Source organism: Amphiprion ocellaris, chromosome 15, assembly GCF_022539595.1.
Source record: "Amphiprion ocellaris isolate individual 3 ecotype Okinawa chromosome 15, ASM2253959v1, whole genome shotgun sequence".
Taxonomy (NCBI): domain Eukaryota; kingdom Metazoa; phylum Chordata; class Actinopteri; family Pomacentridae; genus Amphiprion; species Amphiprion ocellaris.
This window is the reverse complement of record NC_072780.1, coordinates 1607256-1633393: the sequence shown is the minus strand read 5'-3', so window position 1 is coordinate 1633393 and position 26138 is coordinate 1607256. Positions and strand designations below refer to the sequence as shown.

At 38.6% G+C, this 26138-nt stretch overlaps 1 protein-coding gene across 2 annotated transcripts in view; it reads left to right on the top strand.

Annotated features, from left to right (window-relative positions):
- dbpa (D site albumin promoter binding protein a) overlaps nt 1-26138 on the top strand; it is a 50995-nt gene that overhangs the window by 469 nt on the left and 24388 nt on the right. For both annotated transcript variants that reach the window (XM_035945418.2, XM_023264175.3), the window contains exons 2-4: nt 525-1600; nt 10957-11225; nt 16918-17125. In XM_035945418.2, coding sequence (XP_035801311.1) covers nt 1405-1600; nt 10957-11225; nt 16918-17125 — 673 coding nt within the window. In that variant the 5' untranslated portion in view covers nt 525-1404. The remainder of the gene's footprint in view (nt 1-524; nt 1601-10956; nt 11226-16917; nt 17126-26138) is intronic.

The following is a 26138-nucleotide window of genomic DNA, read 5'->3' as shown; positions in this document are numbered from 1 at the left end:
GGGAAATGCATAAATAAGCGCCGTTAGAGGGGAAACTGAAGGCTAAATATCATTATGTTGAGTTTAGATGCTGTAGGTTATTTATCTTGCAGTCGATTATGACAGGATAATCAAAGTAAAACCTTCGAAGAAAGTTACTATCTGTAACAAAAAAAAAGAGTTGATCATTAACTCTCCTGTTGTCTTCATTTACGGGCACCAAAAAATATTGTTTCCTTGTGTGAAAAAAGTCCCCAAAAAACCAGCAAAAAAAATCCCCAAATTTCTGAAAATTTGCAAAACCTTCAGGAACAAAATTCAAATAATTCCTTACAAGTTTCCCTTAAATCCAGCGAAATTCGCTGGATTTTGGTTGGTTTTTATGTGAATGTTCTTAAACATATTTAACATTTCTTTTTCCTTCAAAAAAATGTTCAAAGATTTCCCAAAAATGTTGAAAATGTGGACACCAGAAGTTTCACTGAGAAAATATAAATTTTTTTCCCACATTTTCAAAGTTTAAAACCGATCAATTTGACCCGCAGGACGACATGAGGGTGAAACTCCAGATCTGCCTCCACTGACTGACTGGAGCTCACATTTCCCAGCTTTCGCATGCGCCCTGAACGCACAGCGGACCCGAGGGGGGCGTGGTTGTCATCGCAGTGGTCGTGGCCTCGGTATGCAAACGATCCACGCCCCCAAGCGCCTTTCCCCCGTGAGCGGTGACGTCACACCAGCGGCCCGTGTTGGTTCCAGCTGACCGGGAGAGAGAGGGAGAGAGAGGGAGGAAAATAGGAGCCATCTCCATCTATCTGACTCTCACATTACGGGATATTATTATTTTTTCAGCGGCATCTCTTTATTTCCTTCATCTTGCATTTTTTCCCGCTCATATTCCACCTCAAACTTCTTTCGGTGATTTTTTATTCTTCAGTTTTTTATTATTAGAATAATTTTTTTTCTCCCTCTCCGGTCTTGGAGACTTCTCCCTCCGCCGCTGCTCGACTCTGTTCCGCTGCTTCTAATCCTCTACTCGGTTCTGATTCTACCGCTGCTACCACCGACAAACCGACCGGACCCGAGCGGAGCGGACCGGGCACCGGGAGGAGGGAGACTGAATTGTTGAGTTTGAGATTGAAAGCAACTCCTGGAGGATGCACTAGATTCCAGCCAACATGGTGCCATTTTGGAGATAATTTTTTGACATTTATTGTTTTTTTTTTCTTTCTTGATGGGTCGCGCGGAGCTGCTCAGGTGCAGGTCTTGAGCGTCACCTGTCCACGCGCACCTTTTTGACGGCGCGCCTCCCAATTAGCTCGTTAAGTGGATTACCGTGATCCCAGACGGTCCTCTTCTGCAGGTTGACGTCTCCTCCTCCTCCCCTCACCTCCTCCTCTTCACCTCCTCCTCCTCCTGGGAGTTATGTCCAGGCCCCTCACTCAGCTCTTGCCCCCGGACCTCCCCGCCGGGGCCACCAGCCCCCAGTTCGGGGCCAGCAACCCGGCTGGAAGCGGCCCCCAGGGCGGACACCTGACCTCCATGACCAACCTGAAGTCTCTGCTCCAGCTGCCCATCAAGGCCGACCAGAGAGGGACCAAGGACTGCTGCGAGATGAAAGGTGAGCGCGTGCGTGTGGGTGTGCACGTGTGAGAGAAGTTGGGGGGGGGATCCTAGTTAACCCTGTAAGACCCACTGGTGCAAAAGTACAATACACATTAGTTTTATTTTTTAAATGATTTTTTTATTTTATATATGTGTGTGTGTGTGTGTGTGTGTGTGTGTGTGTGTGTGTGTGTGTAAGTAAATTATTTTTCTTATTTTATTATACATGTTTGCAATTTTTTTTCAATATTTTTGGATTTTACAGATTTTATTTTTATGTATAATATATGTTTGCTGCATATATATTATATGTTATTTATTTACCTTTATCTTTGCAATTTTTTTTCTGTTTGAGTTTTGCAGATTTTATATTTATATTGTGTAGTTTTTTATTATTTATATGTTATTTTTGCTATTTTTTCCTCTAGAATTGGGCTTTACAGATTTTATTTTTGTGTTATGTATGTACATTATTATTTATATATTTTTGCTATTTTTTCCTATATTTCGATTTTTACAGATTTTTATTGATATATATGTACATTACATATATTATTTATTATTTGTATATTACTTTTGCGAATTTTTTTTGAGTTTTGTAGACGTCATTTTTTATTATTTATAATTTTTGCTATTTTTTTCTATATTTGGGTTTTTCAGATTTTATATTTATATATGTACATTATTTATATATTATTTTTGCTATTTTTTCCTATATTTCGATTTTTACAGATTTTTTATTTATATATATGTACATTACATATTTATTATTTGTATATTACTTTTGCAAATTTTTTTTGTTTGAGTTTTGTAGATTTTATTTTTTATTATTTATCATTTTTGCAATTTTTTTCTATATTTGGGTTTTTCAGATTTTATATTTAAATATATGTATATTACATATACATTATTTATTTTTTATATATTATTTTTGCTCTTTTTTTTTTTTTTTTTTTGCTGTGTTGGGGTTTTACAGGGTAAACTGGGGAAACTCCTCCACCAACAAGTCAATGGAGGGACATCATGCAGCTTTAATGTTGTGCTGAAAGTGTATGTGTGTTGTTTGTGTGGTTTTATTGCAGGATAAAACACACACTGAGCATGATAAAGTACAGTACAGGCCATAAACATTTGATTGCAGCGGTCACATGTGCAGAAATATCAACAAATGGGAGAATATGAGGGGAAATGTGAGAGTTCTCTGACATATTTTGAGGGTTTTTGCTCATTTTCCATGACTCTTGTGAGGTTTAAAATGTGATTTATGAACTAAAACAGAATGAAAACAGGAATCTGCTGCAGCCTTGATGTGAAAAATGAGCAATAATCTCATTTTAGAGGCTCCAGTCTTTGCAGAGGAATCAGCAGGAATATTAGAGGGATTATTCATGGCTGGATGTGTGTGTGCATGTGACTGAGTGGGTAGGTGTGATTGTAAAAGACAGAGGCCCTGCTTATCCAACACACTCACATGCACACACACATGCACACTCCTCACTTCTCTCCCTTTTCTGGCCCGCTGGATTCTCTTCTTTTCTCTCTCTCTTTCTTTTTCATATTTTTTAATTTTTTGGTGGTGAAATCTGAAATGATCTGGAGAGGGGAGGATGAGGAGGAGGAAGAGGAGGAGGGAGGGAGGGATGAAGAGGGTGTTAAAAAAAAGCAACACAATCTGGAGTGGATGCTGTCAAAATGCAGCAGCAGCAGGAGAAGGAGGAGAAGCAGCGGCGGCGGCGTTTGTGTTGAATCCGATGGGCTCGTCTGTTTAAATAAAGGTTACTATGTGGAATTGAATTGTTTCCCATCCACCAGCTGCCATGACAAATATTAACCAGGCTGCCTCTCCTTCCTCTGCTGGCCGCCGTGGATGTCATAACTCCTGCTCAGCTGTCGCACACACACCTAATGCGAGGACACTCAGGTTATTTTTCCTTCTGGAGGTTTGCTTTGACTTTAACCTTTTACTGAAGGCAATATTTTATTTAAGTGTCCTTGTAAGAGCAGTACATTGTCACGTTCTGGTCCTCATAAGCTAAGGTAAAACCCAACACACACACACAGGGAAAAACAAAGATGGGGCCGTGGAGGGTTTGGCGGCTCCTTGTGGCGGATCGGTGCAACTGCAGCTTTTTTCTTTTTTTTTTGTGCATGAGGAGGAGGAGATGATGGTGAGCCCAGCTGACAGGCTCTCCATGGAGCCAGAAAGCAGCTCAGAGGCCCACAGAGCCCATACAGCAGGGGTGTCCAACATGTGGCCCATGGGCCACAAGCGGTCCTCCACAGGGTCCTATCCACATTTGTTATGACTGTAAAAAATGGTGCAAAAGTTCCAGAGAAGGCATTAACTGCAGATTGTGTATATGTAAAGCTATGAATTTAAGATAATTTTTAGACTGTGACCAAGTAAAATACTAGATTGTTCATTGTTCTGTCATTTTGTGTTTATTTTTTGTAATATTTTGACTTATTTTAGTTTTTTTGTCCTGTTTTGTCATTTGTCTCATGTTTTTATTGTGTCTCGTTTTTGTCATTTTGTATCTCATTTTTGTCATTTTGTCTCATTTGTGTCATATTTTGTCTTGTTTTTGTTGTTTTTTGTCTTTTTTGTCGTTTGTCTCATGTTTTTGTCGTTTTTGTCATTTTGTTGCACTTTTGTTGATACGACACAAAATGAGACACAAAATGACAAAAATGAAAAACAAAACAACAAAAACATGAGACAAACCACAAAAAAAACAAAAAATGACAAAAAAATGAGACACAATGACAAAAAGTGAGATACAAAATGAGAAACATGGGCCCCTGAACTAAGCTGCCGATAGGTGATGCATTCAGGGGCGTGGAGGAAGATGTTTTCTGCTCTCCATCCTCACTTTTCCATGACGGCAATGCTTCACTCCTTCTCTCCTTCCTCCTTTGCTCCTTCTTTCCTTCCCTCCTTCGCTCCTTCACTCCTTCTCTCCTTCCCTCATTCCCTCCTTCACTCCTTCCCTCCTTCTCTCCTTTGCTCCTTCTCTCCTTCGCTCCTTCTCTCTTTCTCTCCTTCACTCCTTCCCTCCCTCTCTCCTTCTCTCCTTCCCTCCTTCACTCCTTCCCTCCTTCCCTCCTCTCCTTCGCGCCTTCTCTCCTTTTCTCCTTCGCTCTTTCTCTCCTTCGCGCCTTCTCTCCTTCGCTCCTTCTCTCCTTTTCTCCTTCGCTCTTTCGCGCCTTCTCTCCTTCGCTCCTTCTCTCCTTCCCTCCTTCTCTCCTTTGCTCCTTCGCTCCTTCGCTCTTTCTCTCCTTCGCGCCTTCTCTCCTTCGCTCCTTCTCTCCTTTTCTCCTTCGCTCTTTCGCTCCTTCTCTCCTTCGCTCCTTCTCTCCTTCCCTCCTTCTCTCCTTCGCTCCTTCGCTCCTTCGCTCTTTCTCTCCTTCGCTCTTTCTCTCCTTCTCTCTTTCTCCTTCTCTCCTTCGCTCCTTCACTCCTTCTCTCCTTCGCTCCTTCTCTCCTTCGCTCCTTCTCTCCTTCTCTCCTTCCCTCCTTCGCTCCTTCTCTCCTTCTTTCCTTCTCTCCTTTCCTCTTCACTCCTTCACTCCTTTCCTCCTTCTCTCCTTCTCTCCTTCACTCTTTCGCTCCTTCTCTCCTTCGCTCCTTCTCTCCTTCGTGCCTTCTCTCCTTCGCTCCTTCTCTCCTTCTCTCCTTCGCTCCTTCGCTCCTTCTCTCCTTCTTTCCTTCTCTCCTTTCCTCTTCACTCCTTCACTCCTTTCCTCCTTCTCTCCTTCTCTCCTTCGCTCTTTCTCTCCTTCGCTCTTTCTCTCCTTCTCTCTTTCTCCTTCTCTCCTTCGCTCCTTCACTCCTTCTCTCCTTCGCTCCTTCTCTCTTTCTCCTTCTCTCCTTCGCTCCTTCTCTCCTTCTTTCCTTCTCTCCTTTCCTCTTCACTCCTTCACTCCTTTCCTCCTTCTCTCCTTCTCTCCTTCGCTCTTTCTCTCCTTCGCTCTTTCTCTCCTTCTCTCTTTCTCCTTCTCTCCTTCGCTCCTTCTCTCCTTCGCTCCTTCTCTCTTTCTCCTTCTCTCCTTCGCTCCTTCTCTCCTTCTCTCCTTCTTTCCTTCACTCCTTGGCCCTCCTGCCTCTTCCTCCCCTGGCTAGCTTTGTTGGACGCCTTCACAAACGCCCACTCCATCTCGCACATCTCGGAGTTTTTCCTCGCTCCGTCTTCCACTCTCTTTCCACTGCCGTCCCTCTGCTCATTTACATTTTCTCAGGCTTTGTCTCCCTCCACTCCCTCTCTTTCCTGTCTCATCTTTTACACTCTCATCTCTCGGGCTCCTTTCTTTTTTCCGAAGCCATTTATTTGCATCCATCTCTCCCTCCTTCCCTTCCTCTTGTAAATCTCTTTTTCTTGCTCTGACATTTGCATAGATCGTGTCTTTTCCTTCCTCTCGGCCTGTCGGGCTTTAATGACGTGTCCACTCCAGTTCAAAGTGTCACCATCGCTCTGATTAAGCTGTGCCACTTCCACTCATTCCTCCCGTCCATTCTGATCCTGTCTTTCATTCTGTCCTCTAGCTGCTGGGAAGAAAAAGGGATTTTACTCGTCTTCTTTTGATGACTCTTCCCTCTGTTGCTTCATGGGCATCTTTTTCTTTTTCCTTTGTGATGTGTGCTCTGCCTATATATATATATGTGTGTGTGTGTGTGTGTGTGTGTATATATATGTGCATATATATACACATATGTATGTGTATATATTTATACGTATATATATTGTGTGTTCGTGTGTGTATATATATATTCAAGAAACATAAAAGTAAAGTTGTATTTCTGCAGCAGTGGGTTGTACAGGGTTAATAAGGGGTTAAAAAGTCCATCAACAAGTAAAACTAAACAACTAGATCTAATATAAATCCTCACCTGCCAGCGGATACACGAACATGTGGCCTGATATTGACAGCCTGATGTCACATGACTTCCTGACTCATTGCTGCCCACACATGTTGCATACATGTGACGCTGTCCGTGCACACGCCCTCCGTGCACACGCCCTCCATGCACCGCCCTGTCTATAGTATTGGAACTTTATGATCAACCCTCATGTCAGCCTTTTCGATTTTATGCTCCTGTAGCTACAGGAGTAAACAGGAGGGTTAATTATTTTCAGAAAATTGAAAAATCCTGACATCAGTGTGTCCAACATTTTTTCCAGCTGTCTATAACTGTTACTAGAACTTGAAGGAAATTGTGTCTGTACATACTTTAGACATTCAACTCTTTACATTTTTAATTAGTTTCTTCCTCTCTGAACACGTCCTGCAGTTCAGCTGGAAAGTCTTTCTGTCATCAGCGTTAGTAGCAGCTCATGGCTTCACAGTTGGGACAAGAAGCACAGAATTTTCTCCGTTTTTCCAGCTGAATCGGTTCAGAGAAAACTGATTTTCCAATGGCATGTTGTCCATCATTAGTTTAACCCTCCTGTTGTCCTCATTTACGGGCATCAAAAAATATTGATTCCTTGTCTGAAAAAAATCCAAAAATTAAGCAAAAAAATTTCCCAAATTTCTGAAAATTTGCAAAACCTTCAGGAAGAAAATTCCAATAATTCCTTAAAAGTTTCCCTTAAAAGTTTTATTTAAAAAAAAAAAAAAAAAAATGGCAAGAAAATTCTTGTAAATATTTTCAAAAAATGAATAAAAATCTTCTAAAAAATCCTAAAAATATCAAAACTGATTCCATATATAGCAGCAAAACTTCTAATATTTTCTTTAAGAACATTCACAAAAAAATCAACCGAAATATATTTTGGTTGATTTTTATGTGAATGTTCTTCAGAAACATTTTTAACATTTCTTTTTTTTCCACCAAAAAATGTTCAAAGATTTCCCAAAAATGCTGAAAATGTGGACATCAGAAGTTTCACTGTGAAAGTATGTATTTTTTTCCCACATTTTCAAACTTTAAAACGGGTCAGTTTTGACCTGCAGGACGACACCAGGGTTAATGAACAGTAGAATGTTGAAAATACCATTTCTGGCTTTGAAAAACGATGTGACCCTAGGTTTTGTGTGTCCTACAGGCATCTTATCCATTATTGTTGCTATTTTTAGGCTATTTTTTTTCTCCAACAGGAATAAAACATAAAAACATGAACAAGTCTCATTTTAATTGGACAAATCCAAACCAACCCTTTCATTTTCTGCCTGATGCTGTTAATGACTCTTTGTTTAAGGGTCGAGTTTTGTCGTAGATTCACAGAAATTCAAAGAAAACCGGGAAGCAGCAGAGAAAGATCCTGCAGATGATTCTGATGACGAGAACAAAGAGATTACGAGGGGCGTAAATATGATTGCATCTGCTCCTCTCCTCCCTTCATCCATCCATTTTCCTTTCCCTCTGCTGCTGCTTTCCTGCTCTAATCTTTCGTATCTTTAATCCCTTTAAATCTAAGTTTTCATCCTCATCAGAGCTCTCAGCCTCCTCCCAGCCCAGTGGAAATATGCTCTTTTATGACTATTTTATCAGGCTTATTTATTCAACATGCAATTTATTCAATATGTGCTTTTGGTGGTGTAATTCTGCAGAATAATATTACCAGAAGATCAGAGCGCAAAACAATCACTCTGGTTCCGGTGCTTCAGTTAACCCTCCTGTTGTTTTCATTTGCAGCCACCAGAAAATATTGTTTCCTTGTCTGGAAAAAATTCAAAAACTCGGCAAAAAAACTCCCCAAATTTCTGAAAATTTGCAAAACCTTCAGGAAGAAAATTCCAATAATTGCTTAAAAGCTTCCCTTAAAAGTTTTAAATTTAAAAAAATCCCCCAAATTTGGCAAAAAAATGTTGTAAATATTTTCAAAAAATGACTAAAAATCTTTCAAAAAAATCCTAAAAATATCTAAAGTCATTCCATATATATCAGTAAAACTTCTAATGTTTTCTTTAAGAACTTTCACATAAAAATCAACCAAAATCCAGCCAAATTTTGGTTGATTTTTATGTGAATGTTCTTAAGAAACATTTTTAACATTTCTTTTTTTCCACCAAAAAATGTTCAAAGATTTCCCAAAAATGTTGAAAATGTGGACATCAGAAGTTTCACTGTGAAAATATATTTTTTTCCACATTTTCAAACTTTCAGACGGGTCAATTTTGACCCACAGGACGACACGAGGGTTAAATTAGGTTTCTTTTTAATTTGCAGGATTTCCTTTTTATTTTCTGATTTTCTGGCGATGGTTTATTGATGGCTGAAGTCCATGTCTGTGTTTCCATCGGACTGTGCGGTCGGAGTGCAGGGTCACTCAGCTTCACTTTATTTATGGAAGCCTTTTAATGATCCCGACTAAGTGCTTTATTCAAAACCACCGACACGTGGCTCAAACCTCAGCTCTTGGTTTGGTGTTGCTTCTCGTGCAACTTGAGCTAAATCTGAGCTTTTACAAAGACCTGAAACAATCCCAGAACTGTGTTCATCACATTTTGCCCCAATTTAGTCACATTTTGAGCAGTTTGTGGGTGTTTTTTTTGGTTCCTACCACGTTTTTAGTCACTGTGGGCTCATTTTTCACTGCAATATTTTTAACTTTTTGTCTTGTTTGTGGTTTTTTGTCTTATTTGTGTTTTATGTCTCGTTTTGTAATTTTGTGTCTCATTTTTGTCATTGCATGTCTCGCTTTTGTCGTTTGTATCTTTTTTGTCTAATTAACAAAAGTCAGACAAAAAAAGACAAAAAACAACAAAAAAGACAAAAAACAACAAAAACAAGACAAAATATTACAAAAATGAAGCACAAAATGACAAAACAATAATGAACAATCTAGTATTTTACTTTATGATCAAAACAACTTGTCAAATCTTAATTAGGAGCCTAACAGTACGTGCATTCATCCCATACAATGTTCGATTTCCTTCCTGATCCAAACAATTCCTGTCTATTTATGTTCTGTGTATGTTACATGTTTGTATTTCTGGAACAAACATTAAAACGTCACAACACCAGACAACAGCAAATCGAAACAGTGAGGAGTCAGAAATGATTAAAATGTTTAAAACTGCTCATAATGTCGCCAAAGAAAAGCTACTTTTGACCAACTTTAGGTTTAAAACAAACATTTATCTGCACTTTTATTCCTCTCTACGGTGATTTACAGAATGTGTTCAGAAATTATCGATGTGTGGAAACTGACAAGAAAGGTTACAAATGTGCGATTAGCGGTGACAAATTTTAACATCATAGAAAATTAGCTTCAAACCATCTGGCTACAAGACGCTTTCTGTTTTCCTGTCGCAGACCTTTATTGTGCACATAACTACACAGAAATGTTGATATTATTCATAACTAGGGACATAATTTGACAGAATTTAACCATGTGGTTGATGGAACATTGTGACACCGTAAAGTGGAACCACAGTGTGTTGCAATAAAAGTCTGCAGCAGCTCCACAATTCTTCATGTAGCGCTTAATGTGAGCATCAATAAATCATTAGCACCTTAGCTGGAGGACAGTGTAATTACTGTAAACTAATGAGGCCACTGTGGATGAGATGATCAGCCTTTTACTGCACAGTTAGAGTAGCATTTGAAAGGAAATATTCCAGACGTGTAACGCTGTGCCTTCTATGCCAGGTCTTGGAAATTTTAATCTAAATTAACCCTCCTGTTTTCCTCATTTATGGGCACCAAAAATACTGTTTCCTTGTCTGAAAAAAATCCAAAAAATCAGCAAAAAATTCCCCAAATTTCTGAAAATTTGCAAAACCTCCTGGACGAAATTCCAATAATTCCTTAAAAGTTTCCCTGAAAAGTTTTATTTTTTAAAGAAAGCCCCCAAATTTGGCAAGAAAATTCTTGTAAATTTTTTCAAAAAATGAATAAAAATCTTCCAAAAAAATCTTAAAAATATCTAAAGTGATTACATATATATCAGTAAAACTTCTAATATTTATTTTAAGAACTAAACGAAATTCGCTGGATTTTGGTTGATTTTTATGTGAATGTTCTTAAGAAATATTTTTAACATTTCTTTTTTTTCCACTAAAAAATGTTCAAAAATTTCCCAAAAATGTTGAAAATGTGGACATCAGAAGTTTCACTGTGAAAATATATATATATTTTTCCCACATTTTCAAACTTTCAAACGGGTCACTTTTGACCTGCAGGACGACACGAGGGTTAAGGTGCATCCTGGTTAAATAAATGTGAAAAAACTTGCTAATTCCCACATTTCTAAACCGCACAGCTTCAGCTTATCTCACCTTGCGAGGGTGGATGTAAAATTTAGGCTCTTATCTTGTGTTTTGCCCTTCAACACAAACCCTGTCAGAGAGGATGAACGAGTTTCATTATCAAACTCTCTTAGTAACACAACAAATAAGAACTGTCTTCTTCTCCGTCCTCTCCAGACAAAGACAAGCCCTTGGACTCCGATGAGGACTCGTTGGGCGTCAACGCCGGAGGGCCCGGCGGGGTTGGAGGGACCCCGGGGTCCGGAACGCTGCGACCCAACTCCCAGTCCGCCTTCCTGGGGCCCCTGCTGTGGGAGAGGACCCTGCCGTGCGACGGAGGCCTCTTCCAGCTGCAGTACATGGACCTGGAGGAGTTCCTGACCGAGAACGGGATGGGGATGCACAGCAACGGGCCCAGCTCCGCCAGCGCCCAGATCCCCTCCCAGGTAAGACTGGCCAATATTAAAAACCTCACAGGTTCACCAAGTTTACTCCAACATCATCAACACACCTGGAATTAACCCTCCTGTTGTCCTCATTTATGGGCACCAAAAATATTGTTTCCTTGTCTGAAAAAAATCCAAAAAAATCAACAAAAAAATTCCCCAAATTTCTGAATATTTGCAAAACCTTCAGGAAGAAATTCCAATAATTCCTTAAAAGTTTCCCTTAAAAGTTTTATTTAAAAAAAAAAAAATAAAAATCCCGCAAATTTGGCAAGAAAATTCCTGTAAATATTTTCAAAAAAATTAGCAAAGATCTTCCAAAAAATCCTAAAATATCTAAAGTGATTCCATATATATCAGTAAAACTTCTATTTTCTTTCAGAACATTCACATAAAAATCAACCAAAATCCAGCGAAATTTGCTGGATTTTGGTTGATTTTTTTGTGAATGTTCTTAAACATTTTTAACATTTCTTTTTTTTCCACCAAAAAATGTTCAAAGATTTCCCAAAAATGTTGAGAATGTGGACATCAGAAGTTTCACTGTGAAAATATATTTTTCCACATTTTCAAACTTTAAAACGGATCAATTTGACCTGCAGGACGACACGAGGGTTAAAGAGACCAGATTGGGCTTTTGGGTTTTCCAATTTCCTTCAGTGTTTTTGTGCTTGTAAACAGTAAAATTTCATGTCAAAGAAAGCCTGTTTTTTGAACAATAACCCCCACAGCAGTTTTTAGTCACTGTCGGCTCATTTTTCCCGACAACATAAAGTCCTGTACCTTTATGGAAACAGCACAACCACGGCTAGAAGGAGGAGTATCTTCTGTGCAGTATGACGCTGTTTTACTGCCTTAAATCACAGAATTTCTTCGTATGATATATTGAAAAAAAAAAAAACAACTTTTATTTTTATATATATATATATATATATATATATATATATATATATATATATATATATATATATATATATATATATATATATATATATATATATAATCACAAGTCCAGCATTTTTCCAAGTGCCCAAAGGTGTTACCAGTATTGGAAAAAATGCGCCTCTGTATGTATTTTACAAACTATCTCCTCTCTGCTCGGTGTAAACACTGCCTGCAGTTCAGTCAAAAAGTCATGGAATTTTTCCCACATGACTGTAGCTCACAGCTGAGTCACTGATTTCTCCACGGTGGCGACTAAAAGCGCAGAATTTTTAGATTTTTGCAGAATCTTTATAGAGCGAACAATTTATTTTTGGTAATTTTTTAAACAAGACATGCAGATTAAAATGATTATGATGAAATACTATGATTATAAACTTTTATTAGGTTATTTTTCCATTCAGATGAGCTCATCACAAATACTTCTTTACAGTTTCTTGCTGATAACTGGTGAAATTTTTGAATATTTCTTTGAAGATGACATGCCTTGCAAACCTATCAGCGGGTTTTGGGGTACAAACGGTTAAAGCGTTTATTCTAGCAGACCTCAAAAATGAAATTATAAACCAATAAATGTGCAAAATCTGCTGGATTTTGATATAAAATTTCAACAGAGATGAAACCAGGCACATCACTGTTTGGAATAATGGTGCTGATATGTTGGCTAACCTGCTAGTGAGGCTATTCATCTATTTGCTCTCCCTGCTTTATTCTGTACATGGTCATAACAGTGCTGGAGCTGTTCCCAGCTGTCATTTGTGCTAAAAGTGGGCTAAAACCCTCGACAGGTAGCCAGTTCATCACACAGGTAACACATAGATGCACTTCACACTCACACCTACGTACCATTTAGAATCACCAATTAACCTTCTGTCTGTTTCTCGTGGGAGGAAAAATCCCCCGCAGGTGCAGCGAGAACATGCAAATTCCACAACCTGTATCGCTGCAGTCAGACAGGTGACTGAGCTCCTGCGCTAGAAATGATGAATGTGCCACATTAGTTCATAATGGCCGTAACGTGAGCTACATGCAGGGGTTGTTTGTGCACGTTGAGTCGCCTCTTGGTGGTGTATTTTCATGTTGTCCATCAGAAAGCCCTCATAAAAAACCCAGAACATTTGCAGCATTCTTGAAATATAGCAAAAATAATTACAGGTTATTGTGCTCGATGGAAGTGACCCAGCAAAATGCAACAAAGTGCGGAGGAAATGGAGCAAAAAACGATGCAAATGAAGCATGTAGCAGCAGCCAATGTGGAGACTGTCATGCTTTTTTATGTCACTCAGTTTCATGCACCCCAGTTTGTTTTACTTCCCCCCTTTGTTTATCTTCCCTCCTCTTTTGTACTCCACCCGCCACTTATAATCCACTCAGTCTTCCCAGTAAGTATATATATATGGGGCGCCCGTATAGCTCAACGCGTTGAGCAGGCGACCCATGTACAGGGGCTGGTCCCCGACGCAGCTGGCACGGGTTCAATTCCCGCTCGCGGCCCTTTGCTGCATGTCTTCCCCCGACTCTTCTCCCATTTCCTGTCTCTCTCACACTGCACCTATCCAATAAAGCCGATAAAAGGCCAAAAAAATAACTTTATAAAAAAAAAAAAATATATATATATATATATATATGTATATATATATATATATATATATATATAATATATATGAATATACTCCCTGCTGTTGCTCATTCAGGTTGTTCATGTTGCTTCGTGTCTTCGCTTCACAGCTGCTTGTTCGTTTCCTCGTGTTTCTGGATTTCTACCTCCCTCGCTGGAATTGTTTTCTATGCTGACAGATCTCCTGTGAATGGCTGCTTTACTGGTCTGACTCACCAGATCTAGACTGGAGCTACAATGTCTGCCATTTTACTTTCTCCTCCCATTTTGATATCCGTTTGTTACCATTTTCCAAACCCCCTTCACTGCTGGATAAAGCAGCCTCCGTGTACCAACCCTGCATGCTGAAAATGAAAAGTTTTCAAACGCATACTAAGACAGACCTGCTTTGTTGTTGCGGTGAATTCTCCCTTTTTGTCATACCGCATGTAAATGTTCCACCAAATCAATTCCCTCTACACTTTTTATTTGCAGGGACACCATCACTGCATCCTGGGCTAAGCTTTGCCAATACAACCAAGCCCTATAACAGAGGAGGGGAGGGAGAGTTGTGGCTATACAGACAAATATTTTAGTAAAATATTTAGTTTTCGGCCTCTTGTGTTCTGCATTTGGATCCTTTTCCTCTGAACTTTTACAGAGATGAAAAACTGCAAAAGACAAAAGCATCAGGGATGTGTTCCGATACTAGTTAAAGCTGCAAGCAGTGTTAAACGGGTCCTCGCATCTTTGCTGGTCAGCAAGCATGTCCACCAGGTGGCGCTATCACTGAGAGTGTATTCTGGCCTATGGATGTGATGAAGGCCGGACCCTGATCACACATGTAAAGTTAGAGGCTGATTGAAGCGTGTACAGACCAGTTAGGCAGCACTTCCTGCTTCATGGCGAAACGTCAAAATTCTGGAGGCCACCATTTCCACGTCCTCAGAATTTGCGGAACATTTTGATATCTTTGGATCACCCATACCTGGTGTACATCCTGGCCAAATTTCAGCTGTGTCTGTGTTACCCTGTTTGAGGCTATAGCTTTTGAAAATGTCCAAAAATTTGTTCAAAATTGTCCTAAATATGACACATAATTAAAAATGGCCGACTTCCTGTTGTGTTTTGGGCATGGGTGTAATAGACTTTTTTGTGTGCCTTGATGAGTTACATATGCGTACCAAATTTCATAGCTGGATTTCAATAGTGTCTTCGCAGCTTTGGTGCTTGGACCCTAATACCACCAGACCGTATAGCATGGCATGGCAGGGGTTTAAGCTGCCTTCTAAGTCTTACACTAATGACGTACGTTCTGTTGCAGAGGATTGTGGGTCTGGATTGGCAGGAAAGCGTGTTGGCTTGCGAACTCCAAAATGTACTTGAATGTCGTAAGTATTTCTGACCGGTAATCCTCTGCTCGGTTACGTCACTAAGTCACGGTCGTCATGGCGGTATAAGCAAGCCTGAGTCACAGAGAACCTGGACCAATGACGGCTCATTTCACCCCACAGACTGAAACAGATAGACGACGGTCAGAGCTTAAGGCCCAGTCCTGAGAGCTTCAGTAAAAAGCAAAGCAGACTTTCACGTTTCACCTCTCACCCAAGAGGCGTCTTCGCTTTATTCTCCAGAATCATGACCTGGATGGCCGAGAATCCACTCAGACCTTAAGGCCAAATATTATAAAGAAGTAGTACTTCCCAGCTGTATAGTACTTCCTGCAACATTACTTACTTTGTAAAGCAGCTGCAATATGTACGGAAAGGAAAAAAATTCTCTTTAATTTCTGCATTCTGATTCACTGTTTGCGGTTTGGTGTTGGGGATGGCATCAATTCATGTTTTCCTTTTTTGTTTTTTCTTGAAATTACTGCCACATTTGAATGGAAACCCAGCTATTGTAGCGGCTGAGCGTCTCATTGAACCCCTGTGCTGTTTTGGAAATACATCTGTGGTGTCTAATGTGCTGCAGGTTCAAACCCCATGTGGTGTAGCTATGTTTCCTTCACCAGCGTTAACCACATCACAGCTAGCTTCACCAAGGAGGAATGAGCAACACATGCATCATGTAAAGTGTCGCCTCCATGTAGCATCTGGAGAGCTTTTCCCAACACTAGCAATAATATCGATACACTAGCAGCCGATACGAGGGAACGTAAAAGTAAAAAATGATCCCACACTGAGCCTTTGGATGCACCTTGGATAATTAATGAACAACTAAAAAAAAAAAAAAAAAAAAAGAAAAGCTAATTCAGGCTTGGTTAAATCTCTCACGCACACTGGATCCAACAAGAAAACCTTTGAAATATTTTTATTTTCTTTTGCAGATGTTAACGCAGCATCAACCAAATGTCCGACTGAGTACACTATAAAAAAAGTCTGTGAAAAAAATTATGAAAAAATGTCCAAAAAGTTGTTTGAAATAGCTTATTTTTATTTTATTTATTTGGCTAATTTCCATCCGTTGTCCCACACATAAAAGAAAAAAAGAAACAGTGTTACAGACGTATTAAAAAACAATATAGTAAAACAAAGACAATGACGTACTACTGACTGGGTTAAAGCTGATTATAATTGTAATTATATGATATAATTCTAATTATTAATCATTATATTTTTAGCCAATTTAAATTAAATTTGACAGTGTCATTTTGTGATCAAACTTTGTAAAAAAATTTATCAACAAAAAAACACAAAAAACTTGAATTGTGGTTTATCTTTTTTTCAGATATTCTAGATACTACTTGTAATTTAGTAAAACATGGAAAATCTACCATTTTTTTAAACCTTCATATTCATAATACTTCTTTCAAATAACAGCAAATAACTGTAAAATAATGTCATTATTATTATTATTATTTATGGATCGCATATTGTGAAGATACAGATGTTTGATGTGGACATTATTTGCAATTTTCGCCAATTTATTGTATATATTAGATAAATACTTTTTCCTATGTTTTTACTACTACAAAGCAGAGATTTTTTGTAAAATACCAGTAAAATGTTAAAAAAAATAGAATTAAAACATTTGATGCTGCAGTATAAGATGCTGTAGCTAACATGTCTAAGTACCAGTTGAGTGGTTGAACTTCAACACCAGTCAGGAGGTATTTTTCTTCACAAACCTTCTGATCTTCTGTCCTCCCAGAGCTCCCAGTCTGCGGTACCCAACCAGAGCTCCCAGTGTCCCCCCACCTCCCCTCCACCCTGCTCCTCCTCTTCCTCCTCCATGTCCTCTTCATCCTCCTCTTCCTCACTGCTCGGATTGGAGACCGTCCAGCCGCAACCGCCGCCGCCACCACCGCCACCTCAGCAGCAGCAACAAAGCATGATGGGAGGAGCCGAGTGTCTACATGGTGAGTTAAGACAAATAGACAGGGGCCTTGGTTAATGACATCATTGACCGATGGCGTTTTGTCCTTATGTCAGAACTGGTTACGTGGAAATACTTGTTTAGTTGTAGGGGTTTAGCTAGTCAAGGGGCATCATGACAAAGTCTCCTGTGGTGCTTAACGACTCCCGCACAGTTTTTAGATGTGAAATCAAGCTGGAATCAACTATAATAGCATTCTTAGCTCCTAGATGCATGGATTGAGTCTGTTTGTACTAGAAATTAACAAATTATCGATTGATAATGCTGCGTATACAGGGGATCCTCGGTTTACAACGTCCTCGACATACGGCGTGTCATCGTTACGTCAGAACTGGTTATGTGGAACTAGTTGATGAGTGGAACGGATGAATACGTCGTCACGGTGCTATCAGACAGCTTTGTTTCCATTCTCTGGTTGTACACCACCTTGGATTGTGCTACATTCACTAACTTTCTGTCCTTCATTATGGCTCCCAGTGTAAGTCAGACTCTTCTGATGCTTGGAAGAAAAGGAAAGCCGTCTCCATGGAAGTGAAATTAGATAGAATAAAACGCTGGGAACAGGAAGAAACACCGACCAACATGGGTCAAGATGTAAAAACAGGTCAACATATTGTAGTGACCCTCTGTGATGAATGAGTGAGACTTTATCTGGTTCTCTGCTGGTTTATTGAACCTTCACACAGGCTACTGTGGACCGTAGCCAACGCCAGAAGAACTAGAAAAACCCCATAACTTAGCTCCAGAATTAGCCACCGTTCCCAGCTCTCTCTACTGCTGACTCTCAGCCAATCAGAGGTGAGCTAACTAAACATGGCACGTTCACTGACATCAGGTAAATCTGGAACTGAACAATAAACATTGAAACCTCAACATCAACAACAATATCAATCCGTTACAATATTCTGTTATCTTCTAGTAAAATGATTCATACATGCATGAAAGTCGTTGGTATTCATGACTTTTATGAAAAACTGATCGATATGGTGATGTACGGAACGGCTTTGTTTACATTTTCACTGGAGTTCTGACTGACGGCGAAAATCGACTTATGTAGGAATTGAACTCCGATGTAAGTCGAGCACCTCCTGTTGTCACTTTTGTCCATTTTTGAGGCTGTTTCTTGGTTTAGGACTGTAAAAGATGTAACGTCTGGCTCTCGGAACGTCATTTTCAACATAGTTTTGGTCAAATAATTAAAGGATTAATTGAGATAATAAAAATGATAATATGTGTCGAAGCTGGTGGTGCTGTTGGACGATTTGCTTCCATTTTGAACCATTCAAATCGACATTTTGATAAATTCATAGTAGCAGTGATTAAAATGCAAAGAAGAAAAGTTCAGACTGAAGGAGCTTTACTTTCTGCAGCTCCTGAGAAGTGAGATCAGAACTGACGTCTCCGTGTTAGAGGGCAGCGTTTCTAATACCGTCAGACACACATGAAGTCGGCCTCCATGTGATCCAGCACTAATAAGGACCCGCGATGCAGTACGCTAACTAATGCAATCCAAAAGCTCAGTGCATCTGACAATAACCAGAGCTGGATTCTGTCTAATTATATCGATGAATGGCTGACACTCTATTCTCCGGCTCTCCTCAACTTCTCCTCCAACAGCCTGTTTTCATCCGCTATATATTCATAATTTATTGTTTCCTCTCTGCCGCTTTTGATGCGAACCAGAACTGCCAGAACATCAGAAGAGACATTCTGTCTGTCTTTCTTTGATTTATTTATTTCTTTCTCTTCGCCCCCCTCCTCTTCTGGAGAATCTGACAACTTCCAATTTTCTAACTAATTGAAACCACAAAGCCGTTCTTTATAACACTGATGGCTGTGTGTTTTTATTTATTTTTTTTTAATTTTCTGTCTTGTGAGCCTTCCAATGAATCATCGCGGCTAATTTCGTGATGATTTATTGACGACAGACTGCCACATGTCTTTGTAAATGTTCAGCAGTTATACAGACATTTAAAGGAAGCACGAGACAAAGAGTGTGTAGAGGATGATTGTAGATGGAGACGAAACTTTTTCTGTGTGATTTGTGTTGGAATTATTTGAACAGTTTATTCCCTTTTCTTTCACATCAATCCATTTCTCAGAGTTTTATCTCCTCATCAAACTGTCACTGACTTCAATCGAGTGAAAGACAAACAGAAAGGCTGTGATTCTAACCCTTTGAACCTTAGTGGGTTTTTTTGTTTGTTTTCCCTCACTGTGGGCTCATTTTTTACTGCAGTATAAAGTCCTGCACCTCTATAGAAACAGAACAACCATGACTAGAAGTAGAGAGGACTCAAAAATGTATATAGTGCAGAATAATAAAGTTACAGTGCCATAATTAATAGGGATATCTGATATTATCGGCCCGATATTGGCATAAAAATGCAATATTGTTCTTGTTTTTTTGCCTATCATGAAAACCAATAAAATAATGCCTGGATTTTGCCGGCATTTACCGACTCATAGAGGGAGGGAGAGTGTGAATTGTTATTGGAGACAATTCAAAAAGTAAATATGGCATATATAAGGCATTTTTTCCATAACTTAAACTGAAGTAGTTTTCTCATTTTGCACAGACAATTTTTACATTTGAGAATGCATCCAATGGGGTATCACAATAAAATGAGGCATGATGGTTTAATTCCACCACAGGAGATATGTGATGTTACCTACAATTAGTTAAACAGCCCACATATATCGGTATCGGTTGATATCGGAATCGGAAATTGAGAGTTGGACAATATCGGCATATCGGTTATTGGCAAAAAAGCCAATATCGGACATCCCTAAAAATTAATCTTAATTATATATCATTTATCCTCACCCCAACCAGTCGAGGCAGACGGCTGCCCTCCCTGAGCCTGGTTCTGTCAGATGTTTTAGATATTTTTTCCATCCTGGTAAACAGGAGGTTTTCCTCCCCACTGTTGCCAAGCGGTAGCTCCAACGTAAACAAAAAGTCTTGGAATTTTAGCCACATGACTGTTGGTCACAGTTGAGTCATGAACAGCTTCATGGTTGCATCAAGGAATGTAGAATTTTTTGTTTTTTACAGAACGTGATCAGTGCAAACGCTTTATTTTTTGTAGGTTTTTAAACGGTATTTATTGGATAAAGTGAGTTTGTTGTAACGTCATGACTGTCAGAATTGCACATCCCAAATGAGTACTTCAGGGATTATTGAAAAGTTGAAAATCACGCAATTGTTTCTGTTTTTGTGACTGATAAATGTTATAATTATGATCTTTTTGTAAAGACAACATGCATTTCAGATCCACCCGCTGGTTTGAGGTACAGTGCATGAGAGAAGAGGGTGGCTTTTCCCCCCGGTAACTGATGTGCCGATATTGTCCAACTCTCAATTTCTGATTCCGATATCAACCGATATCTGTGGGCTGTTAATTTTAGGTAACATTACATATCTTCTGTGGTGGAATTAACACATCATGCCTCATTTTATTGTGATGCCCCGTTGTTTTGTTTCCATAGAGGTGCAGGACTTTATACTGCAGTGAAAAATGAGCCGACAGTGAGGAAAAACAAACAAACAAAAAAACCCACTAAGGTTCAAAGGGTTAATAGAAGATGAGATTTGAAGGTGTCCAAACTAGCTAGCCGGTTCATCCCCTCTAGTCTGGTGTGAAAACGGTGGCTGATTGCTATTAGAGAAGAGCGATTTAAAGGGGTGAAGCATCCTCAGAGGAAGCAGAACATCAGAACTCATCACTCTGGCTGACAGCGCTTCGTGTATATTTTCTGTCGGCTTGTTTGAATGTTGGCAACACTTTGTTCGCATGTCACTAAAATTCAACCTGACGTTGAGAATCTAAAACCGAGTCTTGGAGGTCGGATGGAGCCGCCGGCGGCCACGAGGGTCGCTTCACTGGATAGTTTCATGCTTTTCACAGAATTAAAAGCTCTGAATTTGTCGGAAAACTTAGATTAAGGCGCCCAGCAGGATGAGATTGTGCTAAAATCTGCCCAGGACGTTGTGTTTGTCTTTTTATTCTGGGATGTTTCAGCTCAGCATAGAGGAGACATGTTGAAGTATGAGCCAGAGAGGAGGAGAGATGCATGAAAGGAAGCAGCAGAGGTTCAGCCAGGACAGAGAGAATACCGCTGCTGCAAGTCTTCAAATCTGCCCCGAGTGCTTCTAGCAGCGTCTATGAATACACTCCAGTGATGTGTGTTCACGTGCACAGCTTTGTGACGCGCCCAACTTCCAGCATGCATATGAGAGCGTCCTCTTTGTTTCGGCATTTGCATGCAACTGTGTAGGCTCTAATGTGAACATGCTTTCATCTCTCTGTGTGCTCTTTATTCTGAATTATGAACACGTGACCGGGCCGAGCGCAATGCATCCAGCCAGAAATCCCTCAGGTCGCCGTGGAGCTCAAGTGTTACTACAGAGCTGCTCTAAAGAGAGAGAGATGGAAAATAGACTGGAAATAATAATCTCATCCACATGCACATGTTTTACTTTGATTTAATTCATCCTGGGCACAGAACGGAGAGCGGCTCAGAGGGAGGAAAAACAGAAATATCGATGCAGCTGAGGTTTTATAAGGAGCTTTTTTCCCTCTTCTGAATCATAAATATTCATATTTGAGAGGCTGAAGCTGGAGCTCTTAGTCGAAGTTGGCGAGAATGGATTGAAAATGTGCTCACATGTAGTAACAGCTGTGGTCAGGTAGCAAATATTCCACAAAATACTCCTTAAAACCGCAGTTTTTCTTACTAGAGCAGGGGAGTCAAACTCATCTTAGTTCAGGTTCCACATTCAATGTTCCGAACCAGTAAAATAATAACATAATAACCGATAAATAAGCACAATTCCTCATTTTTCCTTTGTTTTAGTGCAAAAAAAAAAGCACATTCTGAAAATATTCACATTGAAGGAATTATTTTTTAACAAAACATCATGAACAACCTGAAATTTCTTAAGAAAAAATGTCAGCAATATTATTCTTAATTTTATCATTTACATAAAATGTATTACAAAAATTAGACACAAAATGACAAAAATGAGGCACAAAATGAAAAAAATGAGACGAACGACACGAAACAAAACAACAGAGACAAAAAATTAGACAAAAAAGTTACAAAGCGACAAAAAATGGACAAATGACAGAAACAAGACAAACAAATTACACAAATGACACAAGACGAAAAATGACAAAAGCAAGAAAACAAACGAGTAGACAACACAAGCAACACAAAAATGGTGCCCAAAACAACAAATAAAGTAAGACACAAAATGACAAAACACAAGACAAACAACAAAAGTCAGACAAAAAACAACAAAAGCAAGACAAAATATTACAAAAATTACACACAAAACGACAAAGGCAAGAAACAAAAGAGACAAAAAAGTTCCAAAGCGACAAAAAAATGAGAGAGAGACTGAGACAAAGTGAGACAAAAAATGACAAAAGCCAAAAACAAAACAACAAAAAAATAGACAACACAAGCGAGACAAAAAAACACAAAAGGACAAAAACGACACACATAACAACGAATAAAGCAAAACACAAAATGACAAAAATGAGACAAAAAACACAAATGAGACAAAAGAAAACACAATACTACCAAAACAAGAAAAAACACAACAAAAACATGAGACAAATGAGAAAAGTCAGGCCAAAACAAGACAACAAAATAACAAAAACAAGACAAAATATTCCAAAAATGAGACATAAAATGACAAAAGCGAGAAACAAAATGACAAAAAATGAGACAAACGACACGAAACAAGACAAAAAAGAAAAAAATTTAAACAGAAGAAATTAAAAAGCGACAAAAAAATGAACAAATGACACAAATGAGACAAAAACAATTACACAAATGAGACAAAAATGACAAAAACAAGACAAAATGTGACAAAAATGAGACACAAAACTACAAAAAATGAAAAAATTAGACAAAAAGTTACAAAGCGAGAAAAAAATGAGAAAAACAACACTAGTGAAACAAAAAAACACAAAAAGACACAAAAGATGTACCAAACAATGAATAAAGCAAAACACAAAATGACAAAAATAAGACAAAAAAGCACAAGCGAGACAAAAAAGAAACACAAAAGGAAAAAAAGATGAACAAAAGGACAAAAATGAGACAAACGACAAAAATCAGACAAAAAACAACAAAAACAAGACAAAATATGACAAAAATGAGACACAAAACGACAAAAGAACAATCAACAATCTAGTATTTTACTTTCTGATCAGAACAACTTGTCATGGTCTAGAAATGATTTTAAATTTATAGTTGTACTAATTTACAATCTGCAGTTAATGTCTTCTCTGGAATTTTTACACTTTGAGGACCGGATAGGACCCTCTGGAGGACCGCTTTTGGCCCACGGGCCTCATGATGGACATCCTTGTACTAGATCTTCGCCTGGAAAACGTCCTCTGAGACTCAGCTGAGCCTTGGAGCAGGACCAGGCTGAGCTCTGATGTCTTTTACTGCCTTTCAAACCCCCAAACCTTGGAAATAAAACCAGCTCAATACGTCCTAAACTCGTGTTTCCTGCTGCAAGAAAAACCCGATGATCACAGTTTGCAGCAAACGTAGTCCTCTGGTAGCAAACAGTTCAGCTGCTGCAAAAACACAGACTAACAGCCTTTGATCCTGTCCCTTATGTGTTTTATGTGTGGTATTTTTGGAGTTTCACCCAGATTTCTGTGTCGTATTTTACTTTTTAAAGCAAGCAATCAGACATATTCACTGTTTAAAAACATTAAAATCAGCTGCATCTATGAGCAAAACCAGCGTTCTAGCTCCATAATTTATCAGGATTTTCACGTTTCTTACATTTATCCCTCGTGTCATCCTGCGGGTCAGAATTAACCCATTTTAAAGTTTGAAAATGTGGAAAAAAAATCTGTTTTCACAGTGAAACTTCTGATGTCCACATTTTCAACATTTTTGGGAAATCTTTGAACATTTTTTGGTGGAAAAAAAGAAATGTTAAAAATGTTTATAAAATGTTTACAAGGATTTTCTTGCCAAATTTGGAGAATTTGTTTTAAAAAAATAAAACTTTTAAGGAAAAGTTTTAAGGAATTATTGGAATTTTCTTCCTGAAGGTTTTGCAAATTTTCAGATCTTTTTTCAGATTTTTTGGATTTTTTTCAGACAAGGAAACAATATTTTTTGGTGCCCGTAATTGAAGACAGCAGGAGGGTTAAAGTGTTTGGAAATGTGTTTTCTGGATAATTATGAAGACGTTTTCTGATCCCAGTCACTTGTGAAAAGCATTAATGTTGATATTTTAGTTAAAAGAGGAGAAATTTCATCAGTTTTAGCTCCGAGTCAATCACCTGCAGTGTCGGTTGAGAAGAAGCGATAACCTCAGAAAACTCGGGGAAAAAAAACTCCTTAGCTGAAGAAAATAGTCATGAATCACTTCTACATGCAGTTTCAGCACTTCCAGGTCAGTTCACCGAGTCAGAAACCCTCCAATCAAAGCAGACGTTCAGCCTCACATTCCTGCATGCTGGAGGATGCATGAACTCAATGAACTGCGATGTGGAAGCATCTGCTGCACAAACTCTCTCTTCTAATGACAGTCAGCTGTTTGGACGAACAAACACCGAATCTTTCTCTACTAGTGTCAACAGACGGTTAAATAAATGTCAAATGAGGCACCTGAGGAGAATAAACCTGAATCTGATCAGTTCTGTTGCCTGAGGCTGATCTGAACACCGAACGCTGATGGAGCTTGACAAAATGACAAAAATGAGACAAAAAACACAAGTGAGACAAAAAGAAAATACAATACGACCAAAACGAGAAACAAAACAAAAATCATGAGACAAACAACAAAAATCAGGCCAAAAAAAAGACAAAAAACCACCAACAACAGGACAAAATATTACAAAAATGAGACACAAAATGACAAAAGCGAGAAACAAAATGACAAAAAAAGACACAAACTAATTAACTCAAATTAAGATGAAGGGAATTTTGTCTTGGGGTTATTTTTAAATATTGGTGCCATATGTGTGTATTTATATCACCATGAAAACAGCAAACCATATCCAGTGATCTTAGTGTTGAGCATGAGACAGATGTTCTGTAGATCCATTAGCAGATAACCAGGATTATTAATCTTTACATTACATTTCTGCATGTCTTTAGAAGCACAACAGCACAACAATCCAAACTATTTCTGAATCAGCTCATTTTATTATTGTTTAGCTCATTAGAAGGTGGTTGGTATTAAATTCAGACGCTTATTTAGTTGACATTTTAGTGATATCCAGTCATTTTTATTAATAAGTGATTGTTTCCATAATAAATAATGATGGAATTTGTGAAGAAATGATCATAATGAACACAAAACCATAGTTTTTTTACTTTTAATAGAAATGTATGCAGGTATATCCCATGGACTTCAGAAGTCCCTCAGTTATAGATTGACCTGGACAATTTTCAAGACATTTTGGACAATTTTTGAGTCATTTTCAACAAGTTTTATGTCAGCTTGGATCTTTTCTCATCATTTTGCATCATGTTTGTGTCTTTGGGATGATTTTTGAGGCATTTAGGACAAATTTCATGTCATTCTGGACTAATATTCTGTAATTATGGATCATTTTCAAGTCATTTTGGACAATTTTCGAGTCATTTTGGACAATTTTTGAGTCATTTTGGATAATTTTCAAGTTATTTTGGACGAGTTTTATGTCAGCTTGGATCTTTTTTGTGTCTTTGGGATAATTTTCAAGGCATTTAGGACAAATTTTTTTGTCATTCTGGACTAATTTTCTGTAATTATGGGTCATTTTCAAGTCATTGTGGACGGATCAATATAGAATTGCAGGACTTCTGTAACGTAGTTGACATTTTAGTGATATCCAGTCATTTTTTATGAATAAATGATTGCTTCCAAAATAAATAATTATAGGATTTGTCCCTCAATTATAGATTGACCCATCTATATATCTAATATGTATTCCAGCAAATGTGCATGTGCATAGAAAGGT